This window comes from Grammomys surdaster, unplaced genomic scaffold, assembly GCF_004785775.1.
Source record: "Grammomys surdaster isolate TR1022 unplaced genomic scaffold, NIH_TR_1.0 373, whole genome shotgun sequence".
Lineage (NCBI taxonomy): Eukaryota > Metazoa > Chordata > Mammalia > Rodentia > Muridae > Grammomys > Grammomys surdaster.
Genome location: NW_021604792.1, coordinates 7,248,497 through 7,269,174, shown reverse-complemented (window position 1 = coordinate 7,269,174; position 20,678 = coordinate 7,248,497). Strand labels below are relative to the sequence as shown.

Sequence of the window (20,678 nt, the reverse complement as noted above, 5' to 3'; positions counted from 1 at the left end):
ACAGTGCAATAAAGATACGCCACAGCGATAACAGAGTCAGGACTCTGTGCACTGTGAAGGTGACTGCCAGCCAGACTCTGGTCGCTGAGCTGATGGTAGGTCTCCCACAATGCCAAGTAGAGACATCTGGGGTAGGAGACTGGAGTAATGTGGCCTCCTCTCTTACAGACAAGCTAAAAGGTTCCTTCGGGCCCTTGCTTTGAGAAAGAAGTCATTATATTATGAAACACCATCTCTCTTTCTCTTTCGCCCTTGTGACATTCCTTTTGAAGACCCCTTTCCTGTCCCAGGCTTCTTCATCAATAGTTTCACTTCTGTAAAAACCGTAACAAAATAAAGCTATTTCTGGAAGGAGAGTTAACTGTTGGTGTCTAGATACGTGATGAGACTGGGGGCTTGTTTGAGGGGTGGAGAGAGTTTATCACATGGCATCATGTTGTCCTGCTTGAAATGCTTGAAAGGCATGTTTCCCATCTATGCAGTTATGCATCGTTGCCTCTCCGATCCCACGTGGCCCCAGGGAAAACACCCAAGAGAGTAGCTTATCTGTAGGTTAGAATTGCTTAAGATATTTGATGTTTAGGAGGGGTTTTTGTTGTTGGTGGTGGTGTCTTGTTGAATGTTTTGTGTCAAGATCATTGTGGTTGATACAGAGATCCAGTCTAGGTATGTGGGTTTGCCCTGGATTGAGAACTTCACCAGTACAGTTGTACAATGTATGTTTGAACAGATATTCTAGCTGCCTCTTTGCAGTTAGTAGATGCCTTAGGGAAGGTATGATGATCCCATATGTGTATGTGTATGTATATGTGTATATGTGTATGTGTATATGTATATATGTATATGTGTATGTTTATATGTATATGTGTATGTGTGTATGTGTATGTGTATATGTGTATGTGTATATGTATATGTGTATGTGTATATGTGTATGTGTATATGTGTATGTGTATGTGTGTATGTGTATATGTGTATATGTATGTGTGTATGTGTGTATGTGTATATGTGTATGTGTATAAGTATATATGTATTTGTATATTTGAAATTTCCTATCCTAATTTCTAGACTCTGAGCAGAAGAAACACTTGACTTTGGTTACAGGCTCAAGGGGGCTCCTCTCCTTCCCCTTACCTATTTGATGAAATATATAGCATTAAAAGTCCTGATTTTTTTTTTAAAAAAGAGTCTCCTGTAGTCCAGGCTGGCCTTTCCTCACTATATTGTCCAGGCTAGCTCTTCTTAACTTCTAGTGTCTACCTTTCAAGTTCTGGGATCACAACTGTGCACAGCTGGCCAAGGCCGCCTTGCATCACCTTAATCTAGGATTTTCTTTTACCCCTGACCTTTATTTTCATAGCATCAATTTACTGATCTTTCCTCCAAGCTTATTTTCGCACCTTGTATTTCTCAGTTTCGTTTATCCTTTGGACAGGAATCATTGGAAGTCAGTGGGGGAGTCAAGCTGGTTTTTGGTAGTAGGGTGGAGCTGCAAATTGTACGTCTGCTCCTGCTGAACTCAGTAGTTGTCTTCAAGTGACTGTTAAGACTGTCCTCCTCAGAGCATGGCTTGCTTCGACTGATCTAACAAATACTGCTTGTTTGAAGTCGTATTCATGGATCTATTGTAGCCCTATTCGTCTCCTTGTCAATTGACAGGCGTCTTTATTATCAAATAGTTTTAATAGACGCCTGGAATACATCAAAGAGAAAGGAAATAACTGTTTGCAATAGGAAGGAAGAAGGGGCAAGGGATGCTTGTTCATATAGATTCAGAAGGAAGGACATTTGAAAATTGGATATTTGCAGTTGTGGTTTTGGTATAGTGAGATATGTATTTAAATCACCTGGGACGATTGCTCTGTTGGAGAAGTGCTTGCTAAGCACGTACGGATCTCTGGGGTCAGTCCCTGTACTGAATAGCCAGATGTGGTCACACCTGTCTGTAATCTGAGCACTCAGAAGGTGCTCGAGAGGATCAGGAGTCCAAGGTCATCCTTGGTTATACAGTGAGTTGGAGCCCAGCCTGGGCTACAAGAGACCATTTCTCAGAAAAGAAGAGAAAAATCTAGATCTTAATCTTTGGACCTTGAAATCATCACTTTCCCACTTATTATTACTGGTATAGCTCACTCTCGCTGGATTCAGGTATAGAATCCTTGTCTGATTACAAGCTGGGGATGTCGTCACAGAAGAAAAACCATGGTTTGAATGCATTGGCGACATACCTTATGTGACTTGGAAAAATAATTTGGGGGAGTTTCTTTGGAGCACGGCTCTTTGCATGTCTTGTTTTCATGTGCTCACCTTAGCCCTCCTCGTTCTGGGAACAAGCCACTAATTCGGACATCTGTTGGTCTGAATCCAAACACTCTGTTTTCAACCTTTCCAGTGCTCTTTGTTTACTTGTGTTGTTTGAAAATCAAAATAGAAAGAACTTAAAAGGTGCCAGTGGGCTGCTTGTATTCTAGGATAACCATGTGCGTGGCTCAACACAGTTGTAGATGCCAGGACCATGTTGTGGCATCAGAAAGTTAGACATGCCCGGAAGGGGATCTCTGGGTAGACTGATGTCCCCAATGCCCCTCTTGACTTTTGCTAAGACTTTCACACCTCCACTGCAACATTTCATTTTCTTTTCTCCCTCCCCTTTTTCCTAACAGCAGGAACGAATTTCATACACACCTCCAGAGAGTCCAGTGGCAAGCTACGGATCCTCGACTCCGCTTCATGTCCCAGTGCCTCGAGCGCTCAGGATGGAGGAAGACTCAATCCACCTGCCAGCACACCTGCGTGAGTGTTTACCTCCGAGGAGATGGAGGCTGGGGAGGGGAAGGACAGACAGACAGAGTGCTGGTCCATGAGGATCCCAGGGAGAGGCTCTGGGTCTGAGCCGGTGTTCATGGGACTTGGCCAGCTGACCTGGGGTCTTTGACCCTCACCCCATAATGGCTTTGGAAAGTTTGTGACTCTTGTCCCTTATTTCTCGATATTTTCATTTGTATCTGATAAGGACGTGGCAGGGGGAAACTCTAGAAATACCTCACATGTGACAGAGTCACTGTAATATAGTAGGCCAGGTGAGTTTTATTTTCCTTGAAGTTTTTAATCTCTTAAGTTCATACTTAGCCTGGCTTCATATTTTCTTTTATCTACTTGTGGGTTTAGACTCATTGCTTAAAGAAGTTTTTCATTTGTGTGTGGGAAGGGGGGCAGGTTGTGTTTGGGTGCTGAGGTATGGAGATTGGAGGGTATCGTGTGGGAGTTGGCTCTCTCCTTCCACCACAGGTTCTGAGGAGGCTTGAACTCAGACATAGGCCTGCCTGGCAAGCCCAGTTACCTGCCAGGGTTAGTCTCCAAAGCATTGACTCCTGCTAAGTCCTTTTTCTCAGCTCCTCCTCTAATGGTCCCCAGCACAGGGGATAGAGTTTGACTGGACCATCCAGAGGCAAGTAATCCCCTGAACACTGGTACCCAAGCAAATACCAGTTCCTCTGGCATGAGTGTTGTCTGGAGGCCACGTGTCTAGGTACTAGAGGGCACTGGGGCTGCCTTAGACCTTTGACAAATGATTCCAAGCGACTCAGATGTTATGCTCACTGTCCCTTGGCGTGACTGTGGTCCCCAGGTTGTTCCTGCTTTCTTTCTACATCCTTCCTCAAGAGATGCTTGCAGAAAGTAGAGAACAAGGGGACAGGATGCAGGCTCAGTAAATAAGGTGATTTGTGTCAGGGGTTGGGGTGGGTCTCTAGTAGTACTGTGGGTCATCCCCTCTGCTTACAGTTAGGATGGCCCTTCTGCGGCATTGAGAGCGCTGGAACCCTTCCATCCTCTGCCAGAGTTTACAGAGTGTCTCCACACGTGGCCCAGAGACGCCTGCTTCACTTCTCCAGCAGGGAGATAAAAGGCATAGCTTCACTGCAGCCTTCCACCCTCTGCAGCGGTCTTGAGAAGAAGAGGTTGCACTGCTGTCCTTGGAAAGTGGAACTGTTGCAGTTCCAGTAGAGCAGACAGAACTGGAAATGACACACCAGGCAGTAGCAATTTTACAGCCAGAACGACATTGTCCTGTGACCAATATATTTACTTCCAAATGTTCACCTTGGGGTAGAACATACTCGTGCCGTGCAGACAGCACCCCTGAACTAAATCTTCTCACTTACTCGGTTTGCCAATCAGTACTGTATCCTCTTCTCTGCCAGGCCTCCCACAGATGCTCCAGGTACAGAAAGCAGAGCTTCTATATGCTTCTATAGAGCATAAAGATTAGTTACCCCGGATAGGGTGAAGCTTCCTTCATACCAATTTGATTCCTATGTTTTGCAATACTCCTCAAGGGACGCCAAGTCCTGATAAGCCTCTGGGTACCTTTCAACATATGTGAACTCTTTGCTGGAGAAATTATTATAGGAAGACAAACAAGCTAGCAAGCCAACCAGCAGACTTAACTGTCAATTGAATCTTCATTCTGAGTCCCGTGAACTATCTAGCTGTGAGTTGGTTATTTGTTTAGTCTTTCTTTCTCTTTCTTTCTTTCTTTCTTTCTTTCTTTCTTTCTTTCTTTCTTTCTTTCTTTCTTTCTTTCATGTCTGCTTTTGGAAAAGAGACTACTTAACAGTCCTTCTGATTTTAAACATGACAAGGCTTATCTCCACCATCATTATCCTGAACTGGAACTGTACTTTAGTTTCTCCTTGAGAAGGCACCGTCCTCATTGAACCAGCTCTGTACTACTTACCAGATGTATTAGTCTTTCTATATATGGAGAAAGACATTCATTCCATATACATATGCATATACGTATACATGTACATATACATCCACATACATGCGATTTATATGTATATTTTGCATATATGTAAACTTATATATGTTTAAATGTGTATACACACACACACACACACACACACACACACACACACAAAGGGGATTTATTGGAATCAGTTATAGGCTGCAGTCCAACTAATCCAGTAATGGCTAGCTGTGAACACAAAGTCCAAGAGTCTAGAAGTTGCTCGGCCCCACAGGCTGGATGTCTCCACTGCTCTGAGCATGCTGGAATCTCTAAAGAGGTAGGCTTTAGTGAAGGAATGGATTTGGTGGCAAGAAGAGGGCAAGCAGGCAGAGAGCCAACGCTTCCTTCTTCTATGTCTTTATATAGACTTCCAGCAGGAGGTGTGGTCCATATTAAAGGTATGTTTTTTCCACCTCAAGATTTAGATTAAAGGTCTGGCTCTTACAGCTTCAAGAAAGACCCAGATCAAAGGTGTGTCTTCCTACCTCAAAGATCTAGACTAGAAGTGGATTTACCCACTTCAAACCAAGCAGAAAATCTCACAAGTGTGCCTTCCATGTCTGGATTGTAGTTTATTCCAGATACAGCCAAGTTGACAACCACAAATAGTCCCTGTACCAGCAAATCACCAGCTACAGCACGCCATCATAATAGCTAGCATTAAGCTGGGCATAGTGGCACATGCCTTTAATCCCAGCTCTGAGAGGGGAAAGCAGGGGAATCTCTATTACTTCAAGGTTAACCTAGTCTAGAAAGTGAGTTTCCAAATCATAGAGAGACCCTGTCTCAAAAAAAAAAAAAAGAAAATTAGTAATACCTAGTTTTTGTTGTGGCTCCATATGAAGCCTTTATATAATTTTTTATTTCAGTCTCACATTAATATCGGTAGATACATTTTTCTCTTTATCTCCACATTATAGCATAAACTCTAACTCCATGCTATATATAAAGGGTTGGAGATTTTTATTTTATTTTTTTGGCAGTGCTAAGAATCAAACCCATAATCCTTCATATGCTAAGCAAGCGCTATACCACAGAACTTTATCCCTAGCCCAAGGCTTCTAGCATTTAAGTGATTTTACAATATTGGTCACAGAACTAGTAAGATGACAGGGTCAAGATTCAAATTCAGTCTCATCTAACCTCACAGCTTAGATTCTTTTTTTTTTTTTTTTAAAGATTTATTTTATTTATTTTATGAGTGAATGCACAGTTGCTATCTTCAGACACCCCATAAGGGGGCACTGGATCCCATTACAGATGGTTGTGAGCCACCATGTGGTTGCTGGGAATTGAACTCAGGACCTCTGGAAGAGCAGTCGGTGCTCTTAACCGCTGAGCCATCTCACCAGCCCCACAGCTTAGATTCTTAATCCGCATGCTACTGTGCGGCTGTGTGTTTAATCTACTTACTTTACATGGATGAATTTAGGGTTGCTGCTTGTACTGATGAGGCCCCAGAAGTGGTTTGTGGCTGGAACCTATTTTCTGAACTATTGTTCTATTGCTGAAGAACTCATGTTTCATTCACCCTTAGACAGATGGATGGGTGGATGGATGAGTGGATAGATAGATGGATGGTCACCAAGATAATTTCTCACTGTGGAGTTGTAGCACATTACCGCTGACCTGGGGGATAACCAGTAAAATATGGATTCATGTCAGGGCAGTGATTTTTGCCTGAGTGTCTCAGCTTAAGTGATAAGTCTCCGTAGTAGTCTGTAGGAGCCCTGTTGTGACATGGTCACTTTGAACATCTGGAATGAATCCTCCAGACATAGAGGTTCCCAGGCTCTTGCTGTGTGCCCTCTACCGGGGCTTTCCAGGCAGACTAGCCCAGCTTCCCTCCTCCTTCTCTTAGTCTAGGACTGCCTACTCCTTATTCTGAGGAATTCAGTGGCCGCCAACTCTGTGAGGTTGGGCCATACACTTGAAGACACATCCCAGCTGAGCTTCCAAACCTAAGAGAATAAAATAAATACTCCAGCAAGGGAATTGGGTTACTGCTGTTTTAATCCAGGATTCCAGACAATTCCCAGTAGAATGTGTATGGAAAGTCCGGGGAAGAATCTGGGAGGCGGGACGGCAGCAGGACATTTATGGCATTACAAGGTTGAGCTCATTCTCAGAGGCCTGTTTTAAAAGAAGAACCAGCCTGGTATGGCTCCTGGTAGCTTCTTTTTGTTTTTTTGTTGTTTCTCACTGATCTTCAGCTTTGGCTCCTAGCTCTTAGCTTTCTTTTCTTCTCACATCCCTTAAATGAAAATAAGATTTGGAAATCAGGGGAGAGCTGGAGTCTAATAGCCCACAGTCTTCCCACCGTGTTAAGCAAACAGAAGTCTACTAAAGACCCCGACCTGGCAGATTAGCAGAGAGGCTTTGCTCGACTTGTGTTTGCAGACGTGATAAAGGGGAAGCAATAAATGAAGCAAGTGTTAAGTCATGATTATGAGGTGCGGAAAGGACACGCAGGATGATACAGGCCTTGGTGCAGGAGTCCCTGTCACCCAGCATCATCTGGGTCCTCGGTGCCCAGAACTGCAGATGACGATGTTCAGCAAGTCCTGCTGCTGACCTCCCCATGAACGGGGAGGATGGATACATTTATGGAAGGGATACGAAGGGCATGCTTCTCCCCCTCTTCTCCCTCTTCCCTCTTCTGCCAAGCATGCTAAATCATTTATAAGCCTAAGGGTAGAAGGGCTGAAGTATCATCACAGCTTTCCAGGAAAAACAAAAGTTCTCTTCTTTGTACTAAGCATCAGCCTCTGTGCCCCTGTGAGAACACTTCAAAGACCCCAGGGGTGCGGGGGGTCAGGCTCACTGTGATCCTCACCATTGCATGGAAAAGGGAAGTCTTTTCCCTGTGTTTTGGGGACTAGGGGACACTTACTGGCACTTGCAAGTGAGGCCTCACAAGGTGCTCTTACAGCAGAGGCTGCTTTGTTGGATTTGCATCCCTGTGACCAGATAGATGTCTGATCAAATAGACTTAAAAGGATGAAAGTTTTATTTTGGTCCATGGTTCGGTACTCCTAATCTGAGGCCACTGGCTCCTTTAGTCTGGGCCTGTTTTAAAAGAAAAACCAATGGCAAGGCAGAACATAACAATAGCACAATAGATGCCTGGAAGCAGAGACAGGGAAAGGGAAGGACCAGGATCCCATAGTCCCTCAAGGGCATAGATCCAGTCGGTTAGCTTCTTTTTCTAGGCTCCTCCTTCTAAGGATTCCACCATACTCTAATAACACCATAGGCTCTGGTGCCCTGGCCTTTTCCGTATGGATCTCTAGAGATCCAAAGATCCAGACCATAACAGATTCATAATGTGTTCATAGGGGCCTTCCCTTTAAGTGCCAGGCCTCAAACACTGACGCCCAGGCTGGGCTGTAGAATCGCAAGATAAATATGTTTCAGGTGTATAGAGCAGAATTTAAACAGCTAAGTGCCTTCTTTTAAATCTCTATTAAGCATGATTATCCCACGTTTAGTTGATTTGATTATCGCATTTAAAAGGAGGTCGACGTTAATGCCATTTGCCTGAAGACTTTGCATCTTACGCTGTCTGTTTGGCCTTGCTCAGTCCTTAAGAGTTGATATTAAAAATTCGGAACCCAGGACTCATTCATCATATTTAAGAGGGCTTTGGTTTATGATGTTGCGGGTTAATGAATAGCCATAATAACTGCTCTGAGTTTTCCAGAGTCAGGACAACAGAAATAGTCCTCTGGTTCTCCTTTCTTTCCTTGTGAATCTTTCAAAATCCTTACATTACTACTTCCGCTTGTGTGAGTTTACTAATTTAATCGTATGGCTTCCTGTGGGATCCTCGCTGCTCACCCATTCTGCTGCTGTGTCTCCTCAGCAGAGTGACTGAGGTTGCATGGCAAGCCGAACTCCATCAGAATCCGCACAGAGACAGATGTGGCGAGCGCCTCTGTTTTAATAGGCTGGAACCATAGTTCTGTATACTTTGAAGTCGTGCTTGTCCTCAAAAGCAGAGACAGCCATGGGAGCTAAATATAATCTAGTTAATATTTTATCGTGTTGTGAGAAACAAGATGCCTCCGTACATGTTATTTAATCATGTGATAGTTCTTGAAGCCGGTGTTTCTGCTCCAGCCTCAGGACAATGGACCTGTCCAGGCTCGCACAGGATGGAAAGGGTCTAACAGGATTTCTGCCCCACATGCTACCTTTTAGCCTTTTTAGGAGGAGGCATATAGGCAATGTCTCGGGGACTGGAAGATTAGTCCAGCAAGGAAAAGTAGATAGACAGTGCAGAATAAAGGGTTCAGTGGCAGGCGTGGTTCTAAAGATGCCACTTGCCTGTGGATAAGCGCCGAGCCTCCATCCGGCTAGCCTGTCCCTTCTCAGAAGGCTGAGGGGGGAAGTGTCAGGTAGTGTTGGAGCCAGGGATAAGGACTGTTTCTCTCTGGTTTTATCCCGCCGTTCTGCTGCCCCTTCGCTTTATTTTCTTGTGAGCTCAGATTGAAATTCAGTTTATTTCAGCAACCTTTGGCAAGTCTAGCCTTAGAGGCCTGAGAGGACCAGCTCTGAAGGCTGAATGGGCTTTAGTCTCAGAACAGTGTCTTCCAAGTAGAGGATTCAGCTTCTCTAAGACTAACTTTCTAGTAATATCTGCTGACCCTTGAGAGGTGAGAGGTTCTTGTCAATGACAGAGTTCATATGTATAACACTGGCATAATGCCTAGTAGCGAGGAGGAGGGTAACCCAGTACAGGTCTGCTGTGGTCTTCTGTGCAGCTTAGCAGGAGGCTTCCCCACTCTCAAACTACATGGGTAGGGCGCTAGCACTAACTCATCTACAATCCACATAGGATTGAGACTGGCTTTCTTGCCTTGCAGTGCAAGCAGGATTTCTTTGCTGACAGTTTCCCGTGATTGACAGGCTCCTTCAGTCTGGAACTTTCCCTGGCCTTCCCCTCTCAGCTTCTCAGATCTGTCATATCTTCCTAGACCCTTGGCCATCATCATTGTTCCAGAGGTGACATCTCTTTACAGCTGCTTGTGACATGTGGTGACATCACCGCCAGAGTTGAAGCTAGGGCACGGGAAGAGCTCATTCCCAGCCAGTTTCTTAAAGCAATACTGACTTCTGGCAAAGTTGGTCAAGCTTCTGATTTTTTTTTAATCTTTTATTGCCCCTTAAACCTTCTTTGGGGACCTTCACGTTTTACATCCAAATGCTCAGAGGTTCTCAGTTTCCCTTAGAACACATGGGATAATACAAGGGTCCAGCTTAGCTGCTTCAGATAACTTGAAGGTGGAAGCGGCGGGGGGGTGGGGTGGGGGGGAGTTACTGTCTACAGCGGAACAACCAGCCAGGATGCTTCGGAAGGGAAATTTCCTTTTTGGGTGTGCTGTCTGAAAGAATTTCCGTTGCAGGCAGACGTTAATTCCTAGCTCCATGCTTCCTGATAAGGAAGCAGCTTCAATAAATGCAGCTATTTATAGATGTCTCTCTCCTCGCTCTCTTTAAACATATAACCAGGAGTTTATTGACCTTTTCTTCCACTGCACATTTCATGCAGTGAGCTGTGTGTACATTTAAGGCAGTTCCTCCAGCAGGATCTCTGATGGTTGCTCTGACTCTCGGTGGGATCCAGAGGGGAAACACAGCCACCTCTTGCATGTCAAGGGCTCTCACGTTTGTTGGCCTTCTGAATGAGACAGTTCAGAAGCCAGTAGCAGTTGCTGGTCCCCGTGTGCTGCTTTGTGAGTAGATATACACATTGCTTGGGCTTTTGTGCTGCAGGGACTACCTGAAGTGAAGAGTTTGGGGAGGAGCTATGTTTTGGTTCATGGTTTCAGAGAGTTCAGTTCGTGGACGCTAGGCCCTGTTCTGGGCCCCTCGTGAAGTAGATCGTTATGGCAGTGAAGGCCTGTGGTTGAGGAATTTCCCCATGGGGTAAGGAGGAAGCAGAGGAAGCCAGGGCAAGATACATTCCCAAGTACATGTCCCCAATGGCCTGCCTCTAGACAGAGCCTCCTGTCTCTCCCTATCTTCCAATAATACCATCATATTAAGAATCCATCGATGGATTAATCCAGCCCTAATGATGCAGTTGTGTCTAGAATGTCCCCCAGATATGCTCAGAGGTATGCCTCATGAATACCCTGAGCATTTGTTTCTTTCTGTCTTCAAATACAGTTTATTCCTTGAGAATTACATACAATGTGTTTTGGTCAAATACACCCCTAGTTCCTCCCCACCAACCCCTACCAGGATGATTTCATCTCCATCCTAACTCCTAGTCCTTTAGACATACTTAAGACAGTCAACAGTAACAATTAACCATCATAGCACGTTGACCCCAGGGGTGTCTCACTTATTCTAGACTTCTGTATAGGTTTGTGACAAACAGAACCATTGAAAAATATGAGACCTTGAAAATCGGTCAGTTTTATGAAGAGACTTGGTCAACAGAAAATGACCTTATTTCTACTTTGTTTCTGTCATCTCTCTGTTTTGTTTTGTTTTGAATTCCGAGAAATTCTGTAGCCTTCTCTTGACAGGCTAAGGTTCTGCAGGTTGAAGAGTCCACCCATATACATATAAACAGGCCCATGTACATGCCGGTTGTACGCTCTGGCAGGTATGATGATGATCCTGTATGATGTTCTCTTGATCTGTGCTTCTCTAACCTCTCCACTTCCCCTTCCTTCTCAAAAACCATTAGTGAGCTGACTTTACACAAGTGCGGTACAATTCCCATTCCCACATAGCGTAGTGCATTTCCTCCATGCATTTCCTCGTTTTTCTCCATGCTGGAGCTGCACCTCTTCTGTAACTCACTCTTGAAGATTCTAGCAGGAACGGCCAGGACAGCTGCATCCTTCCAGAACTAAATTGCAGAGGAAACCTCCAGGTGTAGATTCCCAGGTGCTGTCGGTCCCCTCGACCTCACACTCCTGCTTCCAGCTTGGATGGGTAGAATTAAGTCCCATTCTTTTGAACTCGGTCGTTCTTTGTGCTTCCTGTGGGCCATGGATGCTAATAGCTGTTAGCTGGCACCCTAAGATTCCAGTAATAGAACTACAGATTGCAGATACTGATAATGGGTAAAGAGCTGTGGATGTACAGTAGATGTAGAGAGGGATTCCTGGAAGGAAAAACCCATGCAGGGAGTTCTCAGCCTTACCAGAAGTTAATTCCTAACCTTTGAGGCTGGAATACTGACTCATGCTGTTTGCTGAGGAGGGTGAAGGTTTGTAGGGGGAAATTAAACAATCCTGTCTTTTTTTTTTTAAAGTGCTTGTGGAACAAGTATTGAAGGCTATTAAATAGTTCTTTGTTTTGTTTGTTTGTTTGTTTGTTTGTTTGTTTAATAGTTTTCTGTAGCCCAAGCTGACCTTCTGTTTATTATGTAGCTGAGGATGACTTTGGATTTAGGATTTTCTTCCCTGTACCCACCAAGTGCTGGGATTAGAGGCATGGGCCATCAACAAGACTAGATCTTTTTTTTGAGACAAGGTTTCTCTGTGTAGCCCTGGCTGTCCTGGAACTCACTCGGTAGACCAGGCTGGCCTCAAACTCAGAAATCTGCCTGCCTCTGCCTCCCAAGTGCTGGGATTAAAGGTGTGCACCACCACCGCCCGGCAAGACTAGATCTTAAGTAACTTGTTTGTTTGTTTGTTTGTTTGTTTGTTTGTTTATGGTCTGTCAACTGCCAGCATGAAACAGTGATGTTTCATCCCAGGAGCCATTCCAAAGTCACCTGTTTCTAAGCCCTTAACACTAGTTCAGAGGCTCTGTGGCAGTGTCGTGTTCAGTAAGTACTGATAGCCATTACTGTCTATAGAGCACTTGCTATGTGCCAGGACCCACTATAACTTAGTCCGAATAATCACAAACACAGTTGAGGCTCAGATGTGGCACATTGGGTCCCCGAGGACACAGAGAAGTCAGAGGAGTCATGACCTGACTCCACATCTCGTTCCAAGACTCGGCTTTCCTCACTTCACATGCCATCTCGAGTGTGTTAGGAACTAATTAGTTTTTTCATTCTAGCTGTTGGTCAGGAGAGAAAAAAAATCAAAGCTTCCAGTTGTTTCTCTTTTTTGAAATAAAAAAAAATCAAGCAAAATTGATATATATAAACAACTGACAAGAGACCCAGGGGGATAAAATCAGAGATATAAACCCAACAGCCTTTTGAACTTAGAACATCATAAAATTTCAGATCCAGTCCTGTGGGTATACTGCTATCTGTCACATATTTTCAAGTATAAATTGTAGAATATTAGGAACAAAAATTTAATGACGAGCCAACAGAGGTTCTCATCGTACTGAGTTTCCCATCTTTTATGAGGAAGCACTCTGCTTCACAGTTAGTACTGAGCACCTGTAAGAATGGTGATGCTCTTGAATGCTAATTGTAACACCGAATTCACAAAGCACAATGCCACACTTCCTCATAGTCCGTGCTAGGCTCTAGGCTGGTGTGCTTCAGAATGTGGCCTGCTGTGCTGGGGCCTCAGTTTCCCCCATGTGTCATTCGTGTTGGGACGTTTGTACAACTGCTAGGGCAGCTGCTGCTCCAGTCAGGTCTCTGAACTTCTGGCCCCGTGTGGCTGTGATGTAAGGCATCCCTGCCACAGATAATTCCTTCTCCTGGGAAACAGTTTGTCTGTAGAATGAAGGAGCTCCAGTCCACGATCCCCAAGTTCTTCCAGACACGCACAGATGATATTATTCTGATTCCAGAGAAGCACAGAGCTTCTCAACTACCAAGCACTATCTGCAGACACCCGGATGGAGCTCATTCATTTGATTGCTGGTCCTCAGCCTCCAATTTTGGTGCAGATGGTAGTATTTCGATGATGCAGGAGATTATCCTCCGCTTGTGCTGTGTAACTGCTTTATGAGGATGCCCTCCTACAAGGAAATATGGAAATCGAGAGTCTGGCTCTACCGGACTCTTCTCCGGGATGCCTATGTGTTTGCGACTAGATACGCTTTTATGGGATGGAAATGAATGCCCACTCCGGTGCCATGCAGGGTTTCTGCCACCAGCTCTGCTGTGCTTCCTTATGCCAGTCCCAGAACCCTGCAGCTTACTCTTAGGTCCACTCCTCTGTTCTCACAGACCCCCTCATGACCTGAGAATTGCCTGTGAGCTGGCCTTTTGCCCAGGGCATTGCATACAGGTGTAGCTTCCTGTAACTGCTTGATCCCGGCTTTGTGATCTGTGGGAATCCCCTCATGACTCGGGACATATTCCTATTTTGTTGTAGTCTGCGAAAGTTGCAGTGTGCATCTTCCTCCCTCTGGAAGCTGTCCACTGGGGCTCTACAGAGTCAGTGATCAATACAGAGAGCCCACATGATCTTCCTTCAGCCAGCCTCATAGCACATGCACAATTAATACTGCATTAATTAATTATGGGGAAAAAAGGCCGAGCTGGCAGAGGGTTGAAGGCTTTCAGCTTCTAAAGTGAAGGCTTTGAAGCTGAGCTTTAAAGTACATTTCCATCTGCCTCAGCAGCAGAGAATCTGTGACACTTAGACTGTCCCCTGGGCATGAAAACTCACACCCAAGAAACTATTTCTAAACAGAAGATCTGGACCAGTGACTTGAGTCAGCAGTGAGTTGCCACGGGCTGTCCAAGGGGGATATAAAATTTGGAAGAAAGGGATTGCCCAGAGCGCAATGATTTGTGAACAAAACTGATAAAGGGTTTTGTTCTGTCTTTCCTTGTCGCTAGTGAGTCACCAACTTCAGAGACTTCAGGAAGGAAAGCACAAATAAGTGGGACTTGGTGCTGACCAGAGAGAGAGAGAGAGAGAGAGAGAGAGAGAGAGAGAGAGAGAGAGAAGGTGTCTGTGTGTCAGTCTGTTTGTCTCTGTCTGCCTGTTGCTCCTGACCCCCTGGGCTTTGGGGGGTGTTTTCTTACTAGATCTAGACACAGTGGTAAGAAAATGCTGCCCTTTCTTCTTCATCTGGAAATGCTTCTCACAGGCTGGTAGTGAATCCCCCCCCACACACACACAGAATCCCTGACCATATCATTGCTTCCATTTGTAACTCTTAAACATCCCGTGTGACACTCTCACTGACTTTAAACTCTGGCTGTGATCGTTCTCCCAAGTATTTGGAGTTTCATTTAAGGGAGTTTTTAAGATCACAAAAGTAGAAATCCCCTGAGATGGTTTCCTTGCCTGAGACTGTGGGGTTATAAACGTTCTTTTCAAATTCTCCTTGGAGCTGTGGATGTAGCTCAGTTGGTAGAGTACTTGCTTAGCATACAGGAAGCCCTGAGTTCAATCCCAAGCAGGAGATGAGCCAGGCATGTTAGTACAGACCCCTCAGTCCAGCACACAAGGGGATTACAAACTACTTGAATATTCTGATCATATACCGACTGAAACTTGAAACTAAGAAAAATTACACACATTTGTTGTTTGACAGCTGGATATTTGAGACTGATAAAAGTTTTTCTTTTGATTCATAGGGAGAGAAAACTTTTCTTCAGATAAATTTGTGTGTGTGTGTGTGCGTGTGTGTGTGTCTGTGTGTGTGCATGTGTGTGCATGTGTGTACATATGTGTGTGCATGCATACACACACACATAAACACACATGTCTCTTGGGGATTATAGAGGTTATTAATCCAGATATCTACCTCACAGAACTCCTGTGATGATCTCCATCACCCACACATGAGGAAAGAACATGACGCGTACAGTGGAGTACAGCTGTGCCACTCTCTGCCTATTGGTACCTTTGTTTGCTGAAAGGAATATTCAGATTTCCAAGTGCCTGATGCCGCACCCAGGACAGAGGGCTTCTAGTTGCCTGTGAACAGGGCCAGTGTTCTGCGAAAACAGGGAACGTGGCCCCTCAGTTGAAATGATTTCGAATGCCCTGAGTGTGAATTATCTGCTATAATGAACTATCTGGGTGCCTGCCTAGTGTGCTTTGACTGATAAGTGATCTTTCCGGGCCCCTAGCCCCACTTTTAAAAGTAAACAAGAGTGTAGGTAGTGCCTTGGCTCGAGATGGTGACTAGCCCAAGTCCTTCCTCATGCAAATTAGCTTATTAAATCTCTCAGTTCTCTTGTAACAGAGGGATCTATAGCTAACATGAGAGGCCAAGGATCAAGTTGGAAATCACATCTGTCATTTGCTTTGGTGGTTTTTCTCCATGGAGGAGATAGATAAATGAAGAAAGAGAAAATCCAGGTCCCTTAATTGATTAAGACAAGGTAATTTAAACTTGAAGCCCTGAGGATGACAGCGATGATCTTAGCAGGCAAGCTGAGCATCCTGAAGGCACACATTATCTTGAGGATTCAAGCCCTCTGTGTCCTTTGACAGAAGCAGTGAGTTTGCAGGTACAAATCCTCATATACACAAGGGGCATGTGAATTCAAGTTTCAGTGAAAGGGTCAAGAAGATCTTGACCCTACCAGAGTAACTTACATGTATGCGTGTAGTGAGGACTCGGGATATGGAATTTGGAGGAACAATCTTGGTAGCACTTCAAGTTGAATAACAATTTCAGTGTATGGAGTGCTAACTGTAGACATTCTAACATGGGCTGTGTCGCTGAGTCCTCGTAACAGCCCTGTGAACTGAATTTCCTTATCCTCACCGTTAAGATGAAAAGTCTGGTTTAAAGAGGTTAAAAGAAAAACTGAGCCAAAGTCACTCATGGAGCTGGTAGGCAGTGGGCCTCTCAGACTCTTTCTTTCTTTCTTCCCCTCATAAACCAAAGCCCTATTATCTAGATGAAAAGAATGAAAAACAATGTCACATTCCCTCTGAGACTCAACTGTGGTTAAGACTTCATAAATTTTAGAGAAATAGGATAACTCACCAAAGTAAACGTTTAAAAACCACCCCACAGCAAACATCTACCACAACCCCAAACCTCAAGGTTCCCATATTGAGATTTCAGTGAGCTTCATGATTCTCATCCGTCTCTTAAATACTGCTCTGTTTCCTGGTAAATAATATCCCTTCAGAGCCCTGGCACATAAATAGTGTAATAAGATCAGCTCCGAGCAGGCTGCCGTTCTAGTGCCCTCTAATTGCAGGGTGAAAATCCGGGGCCGCCTTAGCTCCTCGTCTGTCTTCGTCTCTGTCTGGCCGCTGCCTGATGCCCAGTCTGAGGTTCAACACCGTCTCTTCTTTTTCTGCTTTACATAGATCAGTCCTTTGCACAGATTTTTTTTTTAAATAAAGTGATTTGAAATGGAAAATTAAAAACTTAAATGCAAGTTTGGCAGCTTCTCTATTCAGAAGCGTCGTAAAATTCCCTCTAGCACAGCTGCTCTGGATTCTCACCACTTAGCTGTTCTCAAGATGTCTGAGAGATTAATTCTTATAGGGCTGTGGTTGGAGATACCCCCCCACCCCCAGCCCCCATGTTTCACTTCGAGTCTTCACTGGGAAAAGTTGTGTGGAAAATCCTGTCACCAGGAGAAAAGAGTTCTTGAGTAATAAACATCTTTAAGGGTCTGTTATTTACCATTTTGTTTTTATGTGTTCTAATCATTTCAGATACTGTCCTCTCTGGCAGAAATCTGAAGTCTTACGTGTGACCCTGATTAAGTGTGTGCTGACACTGTCTTGGGATGCCTCTCTGTCTCTCTCTGTCTCTCTGTCTCTCTGTCTGTCTCTCTCTCTCTCTCTCTCTCTCTCTGTGTGTGTGTATGTGTGTTTGGTCTCTGTCTGTGTGTCTGTCTGTCTGTCTGTCTGTCTGTCTCTATGTATATGGATGACAGGTACTTTAATCCTTCCCGGTAAATTTAAGCTCTTCATGTCTCACAGGCAGCAGTAGAAGACAAGGGCAGCATCAGAGAATGAAAAGCTTTGGTGGGGTCCCCACCCACTGGCCCAGAGATCAACTGTTTATCCCTGGGTCCCGGCAGCAGCAGAAAGCCAGGGGTGTTTTTGGGATTCGGCTGCCAAAGTTTCTTGAATCAGCCTTGTTCAAAGGCATATGCTGGGCTCACTTCTGAGGGAAATTTCCTTTTTGGGGAAGTTGAAGCAAAGGAATTTCCTGTGTGGGCAGACAGAGCTTCCTGACGTGAAGGCTTCTTGGAAGGGAAACAGTTTCATAATGAAATGACAAATTAAAGATATACCAGCCGGGTTCACTTCAAAACAGCTATTGAGAGTGCAGGCAAAGCCCTATTATACCCCCTCACAGAACAAAAATAAATCCCATCCTGACAGGTTTCTATATGCTGGGTTATATCTGTCCCCCACACCTTCCTTCACAGTCTCCCACATGTTCTCTTCCTCCCACCCCCACCACTAGCTACCACCATCTCTGTCTTTAACAGGCTTAGAGCAGTCTCGGGAAGGCCCAGAGCACCCCTGTTGCCTCTTGTCACCTTTCCTTCCCAGCTTCGCCCATCCCAGGAGTGCTTGGAGCCTCCTTATAGGTGATGGTAAAGCCCTAGGCTGCCCAGAGTTAGAAATGACCTCTTTCCTTCTTTTGCCATAAAGCACTGATTGAAGATGGCTTCAGCCGTTTCCTTTGGCTGCCCCTTAAAATCTTGTAGGCAGTCCATGTAACTGCTATTCTTATCTCAGAGCTGGTCTGAAGCTGGCTTTGTTCAAGAAAATAGAGCTCTCGCCGCACTGGGCAGATGACGGTCTTGTGCTGAGCGTGTAGTTTTTTGCAGTTCAGTCAGCCAGTGTAGCGGGGTTTTGGTGTTTTGCACACTGACATGAAGATACCCTTTGTTGCTCTTGTTTGTATTTTTAAGGCCTCCGATGATAAATCAGTGATAAGGCAGGGTCGTGCTGCATAGTCCCGGTAGCAATCCAGAACTCACCTTGTAGTCCAGGCCTCAAATTGATGTAATCTTCCGGCTGTTACCTCCTAAGTACCCCTCCCCCCTCTCCTTTTCCCCTCCCTCTTTCTCCCCATTCCCTACCCCCTCTTTTGTTAGGGGTGGGGTTAAGAATTGAACTCTGGGGCCTTGTGCATCATGGGCAAGCACTCTTCCACTAAATTACACCCCAGCACCTTACATTTCTTTTTTTCCTTCCTTCCTTCATTCTTTCCTTCCTTCCCCACCCTTCCTTTTCTTCTTTCCTTCTTTCTTTGTCTCCTTCCTTTAAAAAAAAATTAAGCGAGAAAATTATGGCTGCATCATTTGGACAGTGTGTAAGAACAGCCAGTATTCATTAGGCTTAGGTCAGTAGGATCAAAGACGTACAGGCTTTGGAAACCAATAACTAAATTGTCATTTCTAGCACTATACAGCCAGCAGTGCAACCAAGTGGCTTAACCTCTTGGCCTCAGTCTCCTCGTCCCTACAGTGAGCACAGCAATACCTTTTCTTCTTTCCTGTATAGAAATTAGGTTGTGATCTCAAACTTTGTAAACATTTGTAGCCCATCACGTTTTTTCATTAATCCATGAATGAACTCTTGGGGTTGAGACACAGTATTAGGCTAAGATAGTAGAATTATATTTACAGATCAATTTGACAAATATTTATTAGAGATCTTTCTTTCTATACAGCTAGGCTTAGTGGAGAAAAATATACCATGTGAGACATTTAGAATGGCCATGTAGCGTAGAATGAAGAATATTGAACTTGGGGACAAGAGCCTGGAGTCCAATCCTGACTGTCACTCAATTTTATTCATCCACATGAGCCTCAGTTGCTCGTCTATAATACTGGAAGAAACAGGATGCTGACTGTACCTGTCTCTTTGCAATCCTCACGTTATAATTAATTTTAAAGGGTCCCGCCTTTTAAACTAAGTGTGTGTTTGTGTGTGCGTATGTATGTATATATCTATATATGTGTGTGCAAGCGCATGCACTCTACCTGTAGAAACTGAATAACATGTCCAATTCCCCTAGAGCTGGAATTCAAGACAACTACCTAATGTGGATGTGAGCTTGTCTGATGTGAGCGCTGGGAACTGAACACAGATCTTCTGTAAGATCAGTATGGACTTTTAAATTAAACACTAGCCATTTCTTTAGCCACAGGCCCTGCCTTTTGCAGTTGTTTATAAATTTTATTCTAAGGAGTCAGGAAGACATGTGTCCTGTATAACAACAGCATCTCAGATGAAGAAACTTGCCTCAAGAATCGAGACAGATTTTGTTAGTTTGCGTGAGGTAAGCAAGAAAATATGGTGCTTCCCAGACATATCAGCTGTAGAGATTTATCACTGGAGGCTTCTGATGATGCTGACGTGGAAATAATGGGGACCGTGGTTGAACTTGGTAGTTTCCTCAAGAGGACTTATTTTTTTTTTAAGAGGACTTATTTTGAAGCCCCAGTTTTTCTCACAGGACACTCAGGACATTTCCAAATGTTTGTTCATTTATACCTGCCCTTCATGGCTACTCGTGTTCAAAGGAATTTGAAAGATGGCATCCAGGCTTGATGGTCAGCTTGTTTGACTCCATGCTATGTGATGCTAGGGCAGCTAAACCATCCTGCCTCTCGTCTCCCATCTGTTTTAGGGAGGAAGGTTTACTAATAGTGTCTCAAAATCTCCTAAGCACCCATTTTAACCCTAGGAAAATGCGATGCGGAAGGAGTTTGATTCTGTTCACAAAGTCGGAGTTTACAGGGTGTAGGGTACTAAGTTAACTGGATTTTACTCTCAACAAGCCTGATGGGTAGGCAACTCTGTTATCGCTTTGCAGACACAGATATGGGGAGTTAGCTGAGTTGGTAGCGTGCTTGCCACACAAGCTTTAGTATTTGACTTCTATCCCCAGAACACACATTATAAAAAAACAGGGTTGTTGGTGTATGCCTATTATCTCAGTGGTGGGGAGGTAGAGACAGGCATACACACACACACACACACACACACACACACACACACATACACATACACACACACATACACACATACACATACACACA

General features: G+C 44.5%; 1 protein-coding gene across 1 annotated transcript in view; it reads left to right on the top strand.

Annotated features, from left to right (window-relative positions):
- Window positions 1–20,678, top strand: part of Etv6 (ETS variant 6) — a 237,403-nt gene that overhangs the window by 95,456 nt on the left and 121,269 nt on the right. Inside the window, exon 2 of the mRNA XM_028780996.1 lies at window positions 2,661–2,790. Coding sequence (XP_028636829.1) covers window positions 2,661–2,790 — 130 coding nt within the window. The remainder of the gene's footprint in view (window positions 1–2,660; window positions 2,791–20,678) is intronic.